The sequence below is a fragment of the Heptranchias perlo genome, chromosome 20, assembly GCF_035084215.1.
Source record: "Heptranchias perlo isolate sHepPer1 chromosome 20, sHepPer1.hap1, whole genome shotgun sequence".
NCBI classification, from domain to species: Eukaryota; Metazoa; Chordata; class Chondrichthyes; order Hexanchiformes; family Hexanchidae; genus Heptranchias; species Heptranchias perlo.
In genome coordinates this window covers 51,078,160-51,094,605 of record NC_090344.1, presented here as the reverse complement: position 1 = coordinate 51,094,605, position 16,446 = coordinate 51,078,160, and the positions used below count along the sequence as shown (strand labels likewise).

General features: G+C 48.4%; 1 protein-coding gene across 3 annotated transcripts in view; it reads right to left on the bottom strand.

The window, feature by feature from the left end:
* Positions 1–525: 525 nt before the first annotated feature.
* The window catches only part of LOC137335864 (STE20-like serine/threonine-protein kinase), a 64,285-nt gene continuing 48,364 nt past the window's right edge, over positions 526–16,446 (bottom strand). The window contains exons 10-20 of one of the 3 annotated variants that reach the window (XM_068001355.1): positions 15,509–15,700; positions 15,348–15,374; positions 14,731–14,861; positions 13,804–13,927; positions 12,217–12,393; positions 7,829–7,958; positions 6,714–6,838; positions 5,550–5,735; positions 4,964–5,089; positions 4,110–4,223; positions 526–2,248 (exon numbers count right to left, since the gene is read on the bottom strand). In XM_068001355.1, coding sequence (XP_067857456.1) covers positions 2,114–2,248; positions 4,110–4,223; positions 4,964–5,089; positions 5,550–5,735; positions 6,714–6,838; positions 7,829–7,958; positions 12,217–12,393; positions 13,804–13,927; positions 14,731–14,861; positions 15,348–15,374; positions 15,509–15,700 — 1,467 coding nt within the window. In that variant the 3' untranslated portion in view covers positions 526–2,113. Of the gene's footprint in view, positions 2,249–4,109; positions 4,224–4,963; positions 5,090–5,549; positions 5,736–6,713; positions 6,839–7,828; positions 7,959–12,216; positions 12,394–13,803; positions 13,928–14,730; positions 14,862–15,347; positions 15,375–15,508; positions 15,701–16,446 lie in introns of those variants that run through there. The other 2 variants (XM_068001356.1, XM_068001357.1) reach the window with 2 other exon arrangements.

Genomic DNA, 16,446 nt, shown 5'->3' with positions numbered 1-16,446 from the left:
CTTTTGAGCATCTGTTCGCTGATCCTCTGCTGCCACCTCGAACTTGAAGAAGAGTAAAACCTGTAGCTTATGCGCAGCGAGAGCTTGTGCAACAGGGCAGTGGTGATGTGGAATGCTTCAAATGGTGCATCACAGAGTGGCTGAGAGCTCTCAGTTTAAGCCTGTGCCGTATCTGATGGGCACCACAAGATGCGTGAGCAGAATTGCGGAATAAAGTTATCTTTTTATCATTATCAGGATGTGGGCGTCGCTGGCGAGGCCGGCATTTATTGCCCATCCCTAATTGCCCTCGAGAAGGTGGTGGTGAGCCGCCTTCTTGAACCGCTGCAGTCCGTGTGGTGAAGGTTCTCCCACAGTGCTGTTAGGAAGGGAGCTCCAGAATACTCCCCCTACAGTGATGAAGGAACGGCCGATATATGTCCAGGTCAGGATGGGAGGGGATGGAGGAAGTGGATATTAAACCAATCAAGGAAGAGATGTACCAGAATTAGGGGAAAAAAATCACACTGAGCGTGAGTGTGCAACAGAGAATCCTTCGTTTATTGAGGCCCTGTGTATAAAACTGCACTAACCTCAAACAAATACAAGATAATGTACATTCTGTACAGACAAGAGGCCAAGTGCATTTTATTTACATATTTGCAGACAATGTTTTACAATGTGGAAAGACATTTTACAAAGATACAGAATACTTTATCATGAAAAACACTGTTGGATAAATTGTCAGTATTCAGTAGCTGTATTCAGTATTCAGTGAGGGGAGAGACTGAGCCAGGGTGGGAATTACTCTCTCTGTGAAGGTACCCTCCTCATCCCACAGGAGTTTCTGGGATAACTTTGTCAGACTCTCCAGCCACCGCCTGCGAGTGTCTCGGGGCTGCGATCGATCGTACGCGTTTTCTGACCCATAAATTTTTAATCGCCGCCCCCACTCCCCCATTGCCCATAGGAACGCCGGATACCAGGAACGCACTGGTGCGTCAGAGTCGCTGTGGGTCAAACAACGAGAAATATGCCATGTGATGCGGTCCCATCATTTGCATCTAATTATAATATGCCTGCCCACTTTTGGGATGGAAATACCATTCGTCCAATGTCACTTCCGGCAGAAAATGCTGGAAGTGGGCGGGGGGGGGGGTTGGCAGAGTGGCTGTTTTTGGAAAGTAAAACTGGGCGGTTTAATTAGATCCCTCACAATGGCAGGGTCGTTCCACTCTCCAAAACTACAGTTAGAATAATCGTTTTAGCAATTGCTTTTCTAAAATTAAATATTCATCAAATTAATTTTCAATCCCTGTAGGAGTTTGACGTTTGCTCCTTATCCTCCTTCCCTCCCGAACTCACTGATTCACCCTGGGCTACAGTTACAGCAATTTGCCCAAGGGAATCGTTCTTCCCATGTGACCCGTGGCGGGCTATTCTACTTGGTGTAGCATCACAGCCCGGCCCTGTCCTGGACTCACTGGGTGCCGATCCAGCATGGGTGACTGGTTCGTGATCCCAGCGGGAACCCCTGGCTGCGTCGGCCCCCTCCCCACCATCACCATCACCACCCCTGGTGCTGAGGCCAATTACAGTGAACCACTTGCTTGTTGTTGATCTGTAAATTCAGCACAGACCGGAGATCGATAATGGGCCGGGGCACAGACCCCTCCGACCCCACTCCCCATCTGGCCAGGAGATTCGTCTGACCTTTCACCCCCTCGGTTCCAATCCTCCCAACACTGCTCGCCGCTCCCCGGCTTGTAGCATTGACTGCACCAGGTGCCAACAGGTGAACGAGAACGCCCTCCGACAATTAACCCTTTCATTTCCACCCCGCCCGCCCCTCCCACTTTGATAGTCGCAGCTTCTCCCAACGGTGCAGCCGGGATCTGGAATTTAGTGAGGAATTACAGAGACAAACCAGTATCTCGCCACAGTGTGACACCACACAATGTTTCCCGCTCAGTCTTTGCACCTTGTTTAAAATCAGCACCAGGTGTTGGTTCTGGGCGTGGACGAGGAGAGATGTTGATGACGTTTCACTTGGGATCTGACTCGAACCTGCCCTGAGCAGCGGCATGATCTCCAGTGCCGGGGGGGGGAGGGGGGGCCAGTGAGGGGGCAGTGCCTACGACGGGAAGCTGGGCAGTGGGAAGAACCTCGATATCCTGTGCAGCGAGGATTTGGAGGCGTCGGGATCGCTGCCCCGCCTGTACGGGACGTCCTGCTGCTGCCGTTTGCGAGCGAGCTCTTCCTCCAGGATCTGCACAAAACACAATAACCACATGCAGCTCAAGTCAAAGCCAAGGCTTGATCAGGATTCCTCAGAAACCAAACCTGCATCGCAATCTGGCTTTCACCGACAACAAAAATATTTCCTCCCGCCTTATTCCCTTTGCCTCGTCTCAGTGGGTCTCTGTTTAAAGGAGGCATCACCCATCACTCCCATCCGAAGAGCAAGTCTCGTACGTTTGGAACCCTTTTTAAAGAGGGAACTCTTGTGTCATTCGGATCGCTTTTAAAGAGGAAGTCAATCTGTCAAAAGAGGGACTCTCAGACTTTTGGGGCCCCTTTTGAAGAGAGAACTCTTGCACCATTGGGATTCCTTTCAGACAAAGAATTGCATTTATATCGTGATTTTCACCACCTCAGGACTTCCCAAAAGCCTCACAGCCAATGAAGTACTTGTATGAAGTGCAGTCACTGTTGTGATGTGGGAAACGCAGCAGCCAATTTGTGCACAGCAAGATCCCACAAACAGCAATGAGAAAATGACCAGATCATCTGTTTTAGGTGTTGATTAAGGCAAAATGTTGTCCAGGACACTGGAAGAACTCCCCCGCTCTTGTTTGAATAGTGGCCATGGGATCTTTTACATCCACCTGCGAGGACAGGCAGGGCCTCAGTTTGAAAGACGGCACCTCCAACAGCACAGTACTGCACTGAAGTGTCAGCCCAGGCTCAAGTCTTTGAAGTGGGAACATAATCCAGGCTGGCACTCTAGTGCAGCACTGAGGGAGCGCTGCACTGTCGGAGGTGCCGTCTTTCAGGTGAGACGTTAAACCGAGGCCCCGTCTACCCTCTCAGGTGGATGTAAAAGATCCCACGGCCACTATTTCCAAGAAGAGCAGGGGAATTCTCCCCAGTGGTCAATATTTAGCCCTCAACCAACATCACTAAAACAGATTATCTGATCATTTATCACACTGCTGTTCATGGGATCTTGCTGTGCGCAAATTGGCTGCCGTGTTTCCTACATTACAACAGTGACTACACTTCAAAAGTACTTCATTGGCTGTAAAGCGCTTTGGGATGTCCTGAGGCCCTGAAAGGCGCTAGAGAAATGCAGTTCTTTTCTTTTAGGAATCCCTGTCTAAAGATTAATTCCCTCACCATCAGGACCCTTCTTGAGCAGGGAGTCCCCATGAGGAATTGCCCTTCAGCAGAGAGAGAGAGAGGGAGGTCTGTGTTCGAGTGTCATTCTTGGGCTGCACCAACTCTGCTGTGCTGTCAGTGGACAGAACGTGACTTCTCTCAGAATGGACTTTCACAACAATACTTAAACAACACCAACAACCTGCATTTATATAGCACCTTTAACGTTGTAAAACGTCCCAAGGCGCTTCACAGGAGCGATGATCGGACATAATTTGATACCGGGCCACATAAGGAGATATTAGGACAGGTGACCAAAAGCTTGGTCAAAGAGGTAGGTTTTAAGGAGCTTCTTAAAGGAGGAGAGAGAGAGAGGCGGAGAGGGTTCAGGGAGGGAATTCCAGAGCTTAGGGCCCAGGCAGCTGAAGGCACGGCCGCCAATGGTGGAGCGATTAAAATCGGGGATGCACAAGAGGCCAGAATTGGAGGAGCGCAGAGATCTCGGAGGCTTGTAGGGCTGGAGGAGGTTACAGAGATAGGGAGGGGGGCGAGGCCACGGAGGGATTTGAAAACAAGGATGAGAATTTTAAATTTGAAGTGTTCCCGGACCGGGAGCCAATGATGGGTGAACGGGACTTGGTGCGAGTTAGGATACGGGGCAGCAGAGTTTTGGATGAGCTGAAGTTTCTGGAGGGTGGACAGTGAGATCCCCAGAAGTTAGAGTCGACCTCGCTCTGTTAAACATTCACCTCTTTGCGTGACACAAGACGATCCTTCCATTCCTTCAACTCCATCGTGTGCTCTTCATCAAGTGTCTTCAGTTTTTTTTTCTCACGATCCACCAGGAGGTGCAATTTCTCGTTCTGGGAAGAGACAAAGAATTGTGTCACCTCAGTGCCAAACTCCTTTGGTTTGAACTTTTATTTAAACGCCCGCTTCACTTTTCTGAGAAGTTTGGGAGTAAGTTGGATCTTTTGTTTGTTCTCCTCTCCCTGTTTACCTGTCGGGCTGGATCCCACGACAGATTCCAGGATTCCCATCAGACTTCAAATACTGCAGAGACCCAAATGCTAACAACACGGGAACTGGAAACTATTGTGGGATTCAGTAAATTCCAACTTACATTTCAAATATTGAAACACAGAATCTCTCTGAACCAAAAGCAGCCAATGCTTTTCTGGGGATGTGGGCGTCGCTGGCGAGGCCGGCATTTATTGCCCATCCCTAATTGCCCTTGAGAAGGTGGTGGTGAGCCGCCTTCTTGAACCGGTGCAGTCCGTGTGGTGAAGGTTCTCCCACAGTGCTGTAAGGAAGGGAGTTCCAGGATTTTGACCCAGCGACAGTGAAGGAAGCACACAGAACACCAGCTGCTCTGTCACCAGAGTGTTCAGGAGAGTGGTCCCAGAGTGACACGCTCGTTATCCATTTGTCTCTCTCTGCATCTTTTTCTCCCCCCTATCCCGTCTCTCTCCACACCACTGACTCAGTCTCTCTTTGTGTCTGAAGGTGAGAAGCAGGAAGAGAAGTACATGTTGAAAGCACGGTGAGCTCCTGACGGGATGTGCAGTGGGGATGGATATCCTTCAGTGAGGCAGCGCAGTACCTGCAGATGCTGCAGCTCCACAGTGTTGTTATTGCATTGTTTCTGCACCTCCTTGAGGTGGGCTTCTTGTTTCTGCTGCTGCTGTCGTCTCTCGGCTTTCTGTCGAGCTTCTTCCTGGGCCAGGAACTGAGAGGAAAAAACCCACCAACATGAGTTAACGGTGCATTTACCTCAATGGAGCAACGGCACTGACGACATGTCCCACGCTACACAGCCACTGTGGCTTTGTATTAATGGCACAAAGAAGGGGCTGCAATTAGGGAAACCCACCCCCGCCCCCCGGGCAGAATGTAAAATTCAAATTGCTGTAATGTACCTGTAATGAATCTGTAATGTACCTGTAATGAATCTGTAATCAATAATCTGTATTGAATATAATGCAATGAGACACCCCAGAGTGTCATGAACTGTAATTATGCACAATGTGTTGATTGAACTGTACTTGATGTAACCTGCAAATTGTATAATCTGTATTGTGTACGTTTGATATGTGATGTGACAATTGTATTGTATGTTTTGCTGCAAATTTTATGAATAAAGTATATTTTTTGAAAAAAAAAATAGAATGCGGAATGGAACGACTAACCTGTTTGATGAGCTCCCTCTGCTCCATTGACCCGACTGCCTTGATCTTCAGGCTCTGTTTGAAGATGTTCAGTCTGGTCTTGCTCTCGTTGCGTTGTGTTTTTGGCTTGCGGGTCCGCTCCTGTGCTTGCTGGCTCTTCAAATCCTCAATGAGGCAGTTGTGATCACAGGTCATCCGGTCCTTCTCCTGCGAGAGGGGTACGGAAGGCAGCATTTTTTTAATACAGAAGGAATCTCACGTTACGACAATTAAGAGAGGTTTGGAAAAAAATCTCTCTATTTTGCAAGTTGATTTCTTCAACGCTTTGGATTCTCTGCGGGGGTTCCCATAATATTTCCCACCCGGGTGGGAAAGACAGCACATCCCACTTCTCAATCCTGCTTTTGATCTGGTCATGAGATCATTGAAGATTGACATTCTTCTCTGCCGTCCCTGCAGGATTATCAATTCGGTGAGCTCACTAGGTAGGGAATTACAAGGGAAGGGAGAAGAGGTTCCTTATCAGATTGTGGTGATCAGATCAGTGTACAGAGGTGAACCTAACCATCAGATAGTCACTCTGCAATGTCTAACGTTCAATGGTTGCACAGCCCCAAGAGAATGAAGTGACACAGGGGTAGCACATCATTGGTGAAGGGCATCGTGAGGTACTGAGACACTGGGCACCTCCCCACTGGATCCAGCTGGATGAAGACATCCAAGAGCTGGACTGGTGCAACTCCAAGGAGCCAGCTGAAAACAGGGACACCCGAACCTCACCGGATGTGACGGCTTCATGGTCACAAAGCAGATGGCTGGAACGCATCAAGATAAGCCCAACACCTTGACAGACAGGCAGCCACTACCGAGGCAGCCACTCAGATTTCGGTAAATCAATAGGTGGGTCTATCAAATCCCGATAATTTAATCATGGACTGACTCTTACAAATTTTTAATTTTCTTCAATTAACACAATTTATTCCTTAATCAAAACTTCACATACACAAGGACAAACACACACATATATAAACACACACACACACGCGTGCAGACAGAAACGCACAGACAGACATACACACACCCACATGCAGATGCACATACACGCATAGACACACAGGCTCAGACACACACACACACGTGTCCACGTGCACGTACATGTACAATTTGTAGGTGATGCTCACTCACCTTCTCATGCCGTTTCATCAGCAGCTGCCTCTGCAGCGAGAACTGTTCCTTCACCTGCTGCTTGAACAGATGATACTTTTCTTGTAGATGTCGTTGTTCAACGTCCCAGACCACTGACTCACGGTCTAACGTAGAGACACAGGACAAGGAGACACAACACGAGATAACCAGACAGTTAAACAGTGCCTATGCCAGATGTGGACATCTGGAACATTTAGCGATGGTGTTGATAAAACTCACAAACCAACAGTGAGGATGTAATAGCATCTCTGGGCAAAGGAGGGTCTGCCAGGGTTTCTGCTTACGATGGTTATCCAATGACCAAGTGCGTGTGTGCAGGTATTGGGTGCGGATGGGATCGGGTTCGGCTGAGAGTCCTTCCCTGATTGAGGTTCATTCTCCAGACCTACACATGAAGAATGGGCATTTGTGTGATGGACTGAGGACCTGCTGTTACCTGTGAAATCACCCAGGAGAGGATGGGGAGGGGGACAACTGGGGGCTTGAGACTCAGCATAGCTTAGAAGATGTGAGATTTTCAAACAGTGTGACGGCTGCCTGCTCGTCAGGGTATTGCGAAATCATCTCAGCGGGTCTTTGAGACTGACTGGCTATTTGATACCAATTCATGTGGCACGAGAAGGTGGCCAATTAAAGATCACACCAATTTAGAAGCTGCTGACCAGTCTTTTGAAAACTGTAAAAGGTGCCTGACGCTGAGATTTTTACCCCAGGGTATTGACCGGCGGAAGATTCTCTTTTATTCTCAGAGAACCCACTGGAATCAAAGCCAAACCAACGATGAGGATCAAGTGACGTTTTACAGATTGTCTCTGCGAGCCCACGATCCCAAACATGGCCACCAATCTCGGTCAATGTGCCCCCGGCTCGAAGGAAGGTTGACAACACAAAAACTCTGCTGGTCTCATGACCTGAACCTCAATCATGCAACTCTCATCTGACATCGTTCAAACACTGCCCTCGGAAACCAGCAATGTTTTCAGAGTCAGATTTGCCACTGATTTATGTCTGCGTAAAGATACGAAAGCATCTGACACTCAACGAGTGATGTGGATTGATGTGTGGCCTGAATATCACTTGACTTGAGTCCGTACCTCTCTTGAGCTGTTGTGCTTTCATCAGCTGGTCAAAATCAATGGAAGATATTTTTGTCTTCCGCTCCTGAACAATCTTTTGCAGAGTCTCATTCAGCCCTTGCTGTTGTTTCTGGATGAATTCTTGCTCCTGGTGAGAAAGAAAGAAAGAAAGAACCTGCATTTATATAGCGCCTTTCACAGCCTCAGGACACCCCAAAGGGCTTTACAGTCAATTAAGTACTTTTTTTTGAAGTGTAGTCACTGTTGTCTTTTAGGGAATTAGTGAGACACAAAGTGCACCAGACTCATCATTGGAGGGTGCACAGTTTAAGTCCTGCCAGTGACAGCGGGAGAACGTTGAGGTGTCAAATTGGAGTCCTGAGTTTGAATCGCAACCTGGAACAACTATTCGTGCTCTGGAGGCCGTGCCAGCCTCAGCTCAGCCTTGTGCAGGGCAAAGTGACAGAACGCCAGTCCAGAACGAGTCCCTTGCTGCAAGATTCAACCCTGATTCTGCGAAATAAAATACGTTCACCGATGGAGACCAGGCTGTAAACAAAATCCAGTGGCCCTCATCCTGGATCGAACAGGAGCAGTCCACAACTGATCTGGTGCATCAATGGAGCCACTGGAACCAGGTCCCAATAAACAATTGATCAGAACAAAACCCATCGGACATGAATGATAACTACTGCTTTGCTCCATTAAATATGACGGAGGATTTGATAGCGGATGGAGTTAGTGTTGGTTGTGATTTTTGGATCATGGAAGAAATTGGACAACTGCCAAATTTCACACCTGGGATTATCAGCAATGGGAGTGCGACATGCACCCCGGGTGGGCACTTAACAGAAGAGAGATCATTCTACAGAGGGTAAGAGGGAAAATTAGAAACTAGGGTCACACCCAGAGCCCACCTCAAACAACTTCACAGATTTTTTTTATTCGTTCATGGGATGTGGGCATCGCTGGCGAGGCCAGCATTTATTGCCCATCCCTAATTGCCCCTTGAGAAGGTGGTGGTGAGCCGCCTTCTTGAACCGCTGCAGTCCGTGTGGTGAAGGTTCTCCCACAGTGCTGTTAGGAAGGGAGTTCCAGGATTTTGACCCAGTGACGATGAAGGAACGGCGATATATTTCCAAGTTGGGATGGTATGTGACTTGGAGGGGAACGTGCAGGTGGTGTTGTTCCCATGTGCCTGCTGCTCTTGTCCTTCGAGGTGGTAGAGGTCGCAGGTTTGGGAGGTGCTGTCGAAGAAGCCTTGGCGAGTTGCTGCAGTGCATCCTGTGGATGGTACACACTGCAGCCACGGTGCACCAGTGGTGAAGGGAGTGAATGTTTAGGGTGGTGGATGGGGTGCCAATCAAGCGGGCTGCTTTGTCCTGGATGGTGTCGAGCTTCTTGAGTCTTGTTGGAGCTGCACTCATCCAGGCAAGTGGAGAGTATTCCATCACACTCCTGACTCGTGCCTTGTAGATGGTGGAAAGCCTCTGGGGAGTCAGGAGGTGAATCACTCGCTGCAGAATACCCAGTCTCTGACTGGGTATTCTGCAGCGAGTGATTCACCTCCTGACTGCGGGCTCGGACTGCTTCATTATTTGAGGGGTTGCGAATGGAACTGAACACTGTGCAATCATCAGCGAACATCCCCATTTCTGACCTTATGATGGAGGGAAGGTCACTGATGAAGCAGCTGAAGATGGTTGGGCCGAGGACATTACCCTGAGGAACTCCTGCAGCAATGCCCTGGGGCTGAGATGATTGGCCTCCAACAACCATTACTGTCTTCCTTTGTGCTAGGTATGACTCCAGCCACTGGAGAGTTTTCCCCCTGATTCCCATTGACTTCAATTTTACTAGGGCTCCTTGGTGCCACTCTTGGTCAAATGCTGCCTTGATGTCAAGGGCAGTCACTCTCACCTCACCTCTGGAATTCAGCTCCTTTGTCCATGTTTGGACCAAGGCTGTAATGAGGTCTGGAGCCGAGTGGTCCTGGCGGAACCCAAACTGAGCATCGGTGAGCAGGTTATTGGTGAGTAAGTGCCGCTTGATAGCACTGTCGACGACACCTTCCATCACTTTGCTGATGATTGAGAGTAGACTGATGGGGCGGTAATTGGCCGGATTGGATTTGTCCTGCTTTTTGTGGACAGGACATACCTGGACAATTTTCCACATTGTCGGGTAGATGCCAGTGTTGCAGCTGTACTGGAATAGCTTGGCTAGAGGCGCAGCTAGTTCTGGAGCACAAGTCTTCAGCACTACAGCCGGGATGTTGTCGGGGCCCATAGCCTTTGCTGTATCCAGTGCACTCAGCCGTTTCTTGATATCACGTGGAGTGAATCGAATTGGCTGAAGACTGGCTTCTGTGATGGTGGGAATATCGGGAGGAGGCCGAGATGGATCATCCACTCGGCACTTCTGGCTGAAGATGGTTGCAAACGCTTCAGCCTTGTCTTTTGCATTCACCACTCACGTGCTGGACTCCGTCATCATTGAGAATGGGGATGTTTGCAGAGCCTCCTCCTCCCGTTAGTTGTTTAATTGTCCACCACCACTGGATGTGGCAGGACTGCAGAGCTTTGATCTGATCCGTTGGTTGTGGAATAGGAACATAGGAACATTGGAAAAAAGAACAGGCGTAGGCCATTCAGCCCCTCGTGTCTGCTCCGCCATTTGATAAGATCATGGCTGATCTGTGATCTAACTCCATATATCTGCCTTTGGCCCATATCCCTTAATACCTTTGGTTGCCAAAAAGCTATCTATCTCAGATTTAAATTTAGCAATTGAGCTCGTATCAATTGCCGTTTGCGGAAGAGAGTTCCAAACTTCTACCACCCTTTGTGTGCAGAAATGTTTTCTAATCTCACTCCTGAAAGGTCTGGCTCTAATTTTTAGACTGTGTCCCCTACTCCTAGAATCCCCAACCAGCAGAATTAGTTTCTCTCTATCCACCCTTTGCTTAGCTCTGTCTATAGCATGTTGCTTCCGCTGTCTAGCATGCATGTAGTCCTGTGTTGTAGCTTCACCAGGTTGGCACCTCATTTTTAGGTATGCCTGGTGCTGCTCCTGGCATGCTCTTCTCCACTCCTCATTGAACCAGGGTAGAAAGGTTCATTCATTTTAATGTAAAATGCAATCTATTTAATGTATTTAATGTATCTCATCTTAGAAAGATTCCACACAAGAAATAATGAACAATGAACAGTCAGGTTGCAGAGAGGTTTTGAGAAGGATTTTGAAAGTGAGGAGAGGCAGCAAGTGACAGGAGTTTAGCAAGGGAATTCCAGAGAATGGAGCTGAAAGGCGGAGTTAGAGGAAGGAATGCCCAGGAGGTGGCGAACTGGAAGAGCAGAGAGTACGTGCTGGCATGTGGGATGGTCGGAGGTTACAGAGTAGGAAAGGGTGAGGATATGGAGGAATTTGTCAACAAGGGTGTGGAATTTGACTTTTATGTGTTGGGTGCCAGAGAGCCAATACAGGTTGGTGAGAAATGTGGTGATGGATGAATGGGATTTAGCGTAGGATACGATGCAGGCAGCAGCGTTTAGAATGAGTTGGAGTTTATGTCGGGTGGAGCTCGGGAGGCTGGACCAGAGAGTGCGTTAGCAAATTGTACAGCAAGAATGTAGAACAGCTATAAAGCAGCACTGTGCTGTAGCTAACCTGGGAGTGTTTGATGGGACAGTGTAGAGGGAGCTTTACTCTGCATCTAACCCATGCTGCACCTGGTCTGAGAATGTTTGATGGGACAGTGTAGAGGGAGCTTTACTCTGTATCTAACCCGTGCTGTACCTGCCCTGCGAGTGTTTGATGGGACAGTGTAGAGGGAGCTTTACTCTGTATCGAACCCTGTACCTGCCCTGGGAGTGGATGATGGGACAGTGTAGAGGGAGCTTTACTCTGTATCTAACCCGTGCTGTACCTGCCCTGGGAGTGTTTGACGGGACAGTGTAGAGGGAGCTTTACTCTGTATCTAACCCGTGCTGTACCTGCCCTGGGAGTGTTTGATGGGACAGTGTAGAGGGAGCTTTACTCTGTATCTAACCCGTGCTGTACCTGCCCTGGGAGTGTTTGATGGGACAGTGTAGAGGGAGCTTTACTCTGTATCTAACCCTGTACCTGCCCTGGGAGTGTTTGATGGGACAGTGCAGAGGGAGCTTTACTCTGTATCTAACCCATGCTGTCCCTGTCCTGGGAGTGTTTGATGGGACAGTGTAGAGGGAGCTTTACTCTGTATCTAACCCGTGCTGTACCTGGTCTGGGAATGTTTGATGGGACAGTGTAGAGGGAGCTTTACTCTGTATCTAACCCGTGCTGTACCTGCCCTGGGAGTGTTTGATGCTGACACTGGATGCTGAAATTCACAAAACAGAAAAGTAACAGTAATAAGAAGCTCTTACTTGCTTTTTGTCCTTCAGTGATTGACGTTGTTTTGCTAACTCTTTCTCTTGTTGTGCTTTCAGCCGTTTTGCCTCATCGCGCAGTCGGTTCGTATATTCCTGCTCCAGTCGATCAATAGTCTGTCTCCAGTTTCGCTCCAGGTACTCGATCTCCTGGTCATAGTAACGTTTCTTGTTCTACTCAGGTATCAACGACAGAGGTAACTTACGGAGGTTACTTGAACAGGTTAGATACAGAGTAAAGGTCCCTCTACACTGTCCCATCAAACACTCCCAGGGCAGGTACAGCATGGGTTAGATACAGAGTAAAGCTCCCTCTACACTGTCCCATCAAACACTTGCAGGGCAGGTACAGGGTTAGATACAGAGTAAAGCTCCCTCTACACTGTCCCGTCAAACACTCCCAGGGCAGGTACAGCACGGGTTAGATACAGAGTAAAGCTCCCTCTGCACTATCCCATCAAACACTCCCAGGGCAGGTACAGGGTTAGATACAGAGTAAAGCTCCCTCTACACTGTCCCATCAAACACTCCCAGGGCAGGTACAGGGTTAGATACAGAGTAAAGCTCCCTCTACACTGACCCATCAAACACTCCCAGGGCAGGTACAGCACGGGTTAGATACAGAGTAAAGCTCCGTCTATACTGTCCCATCAAACACTCCCAGGGCAGGTACAGGGTTCGATACAGAGTAAAGCTCCCTCTGCACTGTCCCATCACATCAACTACCTTATCTAAATGACTTTGCCATTTACTGACGAATTACAGGTAGTTTTTTGCCGAGTCGGATCTGGATTTGGATGCTGGGCTGGATTTTAATCCAGAGGTGAAAGGCCAGAGTCTAACCCAGTGCACCAACCAGTTCCTCATTTTTACTCCAGCTGACACAATGTCTGATGCATTTACTATGCCTGGTTCCACTGTTTACAATTGGAGTGTCAGTGCTTCCCGATCACTTATCTGGCACCTGAGAGTCCCACAACAGAAGACCCTGTTTGTCCTGAACTCTATGAAGTGCCAAACCTAAATATCAAAAATGTACAGGATTATACTTTGACAACAAAACTGCAGCGCAGCCTCACTGATCTGTGAAAGTCCGAGTGTAAGGCTTCCAGAAATTAGTGGAAACAAGAAAAAGACTAATTTTTCAATGTTTACTCTGTAATATTTTTGAGGAATTTAGGTGAAGGACTAAGGGCAACAGTGTTTGAGCCAAGGAGATTGAAAAGAATAGGAAGGAAGCTCAGATAAAAGAAGAACGTGTGGTTAGATGGTGCAAAGCTCGGGTTTTAAGAGCTTGAAGATTGTAGGAAGAAGGGAGGACTGAGGAAAGACTTGGGGAAGGTGAAGATACGATACATTTGAGGTCCTGCGAAAGAGGTAAGACAAGAGTGATGAGTCTTGGTTTCGACACACTTGAGATGCACAGAGAAATACAACAAAACATACAGAGAAGTTACAACATGGATACAGACTATTGGACCCAACCATTCCGTGTTGGCATTCATCCCCCACACGAGTAAATAGTTCCAATCACATTCACCTACCTTGTCCCCAAATCCCTTCATCCCCTTGTCATCTCCTTACCATCATTTCCTGCTCGATTTGCCGGAACATTTGCTCTCGCTGTTGCTGCAGTTTCAGGTCGAGCTGTGCTTGCATCCGCTGCTCCTCTTTCTGCAGCAGTCGAAGTTCCCGGAGCTCCTGACGCCTGCGGGAAATCAGTCGGCTCATTCAGGCCTCGCACTGTTACACATCACACACCCTCACCTGTGCTTGGCGGGGCGGAGGGGGACGGGGGTCTTGTGTAGGCTCGCGCATCTTTCAGCAAGTCCAAAAACCAGATAGGTGGCAGGATAAGAGTGGGATCATGGCTTCAGTTCTGACATTTGCTTTGCTGATGAAAAATTCATCAAAATCTGAATAAACTCAAAAAACTAACACCGCCAGATCATTAAGAGACAGACCAATGGCTCGTAGGAACAGGAGGAGGCCGTTCAGCCCCTCAAGCCTGGTCTGCCATTCAATTAGATCATCTTTGATGTGTACCTCAACTCCATTTACCCGCCGTAGCACCTTAACCCTCGATACCCTTACCCAACAAAACCCTATCGATCTCAGTCTTGAAAGCTCCAACTGGCCCTCAGCAGCTGCAGCTTTTTGGGGGGAGAGAGTTCCAGATTTCCGCTACTTTTTGTGTGACGAAGTGCTTCCTGATTTCACTCCTAAACGGCCCAGCTGTAATATTAAGATTATGAGCGATTGTTCCACCGACACCAGGAGCCATCCAGTACCTCACCGCGTGTGAGCCTAGACACTGAGTTATGGAGGGCTACTGGATCGTGGAAAGCTTAATAACCAAGCCCAATCCTGTCCTCACCCACGTCCACTTTCCAGTGTCTGGCACTGGATAGGACAGGAGTGATGGGCCAAATGGCCTCCTTCCGGATTCCATGATTCTAAGCCTCTGGTGACAACGAAGGGGCCTGAATGCGGGCTGCGGTGTGCTCTTACCTGGCTGACCGCATGTCTTGGTCCTTCTTGTCATCCTCACTGACAACTTTTGACGTTGTGACACTCACTTCCACTCCATCCACCATAAATTTCCGAGTTTTCTTCAGTGTCTTTCTCTGGGGGGGCCTATTCTGGAAAAACAGGCAGTATTTTTATAAACCCTATGGGAAGGTCACTGGCCCTGTGGTGAAATTTACAAGAAGTAAACGTATCAGGTGCTAATTTTCTAAATTATTTCCACCAGGTAATTAGCTCGTTGCCCCCCTTGCATATTTACTTTCCCCTCATGGGCCGCTTGCTCCCCTCCCTTGTGCCTTACTCCCCTCCCTTGTGCCTTACTCCCCTCCCTTGTGCCTTACTCCCCTCCCTTGTGCCTTACTCCCCTCCCTTGTGCCTTCCTCCCCTCCCTTGTGCCTTCCTCCAGCTTGGGATGTGGGGGTAGGTTCTTTGGGATTGCTTTATTTGCTCATGTGACTTTATATAAGCCCCTCACTGTAACAGACACCAAATCCTCTTATAGAAATCACTGAATCTGAGCAACGTGACTGGTGTTCTGCAATGATCTATGCAACGACACGAGTGAAACATTAGATTAAATCAGGAAAAAAATTACTTACTCCTTCTTCAAACTCTTCAAAATACCTCTGGAAAGGAGACAAAGAGCAAACAGAGAGCCATTCAGATTGTTGCAAAGATGGCGGAAAAAAAGCAGTGCAACATTACAAAATTTTAAAGAGGGAGAACGTTTGTCAGATTGAAACGCCCGTTTGCAAAGTACCTCTCGCGTGCAAGGGTGGACTCTGTCTGACTCAATTTCTCCAATGCCGTACAGGTGGGAAACTCTCCTCTCTCCGATCTCATCCTCCGGTGAATGCTCAACATCGGGAGGAAGTGATGTCTCTCTCTCCACTGTGGTTGGACCATTTGCTTCCAGCCGAATGGTTTCCTCGGAAACGTCTGACTCCGTAATCTTAAAAAAAAATTAAACCAAAGGATTTTTTGTGGAAGTTTTCCTCCCTTCCACACTTGTTGGTTCCCTCGTGCTGCGCGCTACACCCATGCAGGGGAAGGGGGAGGACGCGACCTGATCCAGGTTTCTGCAAAGGTTGCTCGATAACTTGTCTTTTCATTGATAAACTTAAGTGAAAGGCCAAGGTATCATATTTGAGGGCACTGCCATGGCTGAAATGAGCAGAGAGATGGTTGGAGGCAGGGAAGGATGAGGGTGATAGGCAGCTCCAGAATGAAGTCTCGGAGAAGAGCCAGAAAGGGAGATTTTGCAATGGGTCTCCGTTTCGATCCAGTGAGGACGCGGGGAGGGAAAGGACACGGAGAATGGCAAATTTGTAGCATAGAATGAGATCAGAGTAGCCAATCATCAAAGTAATATTGATAAAATAGAGAGAGAGGCGGCAGAAAGAAGAAAGGGTGAGACAGAGGTTGGAGGTCTGAGATGTGAAATGGATCACCAAGTGTGTTAAACTGTGTCAGCCATGGCTCAGTGGGCAGCACTCTGCCTCTGAATCTGAAGGTTGTGGGTTCAAGTCCCACTCCAGAGACTTGAGCATAAAATCCAGGCTGATACTCTAGTGTAGTACTGAGGGAGTGCTGCATCTATCAGTTGGTGCTGTCTTTCAGATGAGACATTAAACTAAGGCCCTGTCTAGCCTCTGTGGTGGATGTAAAAGATCCCATGGTACTATTTGGAAGAAGAGC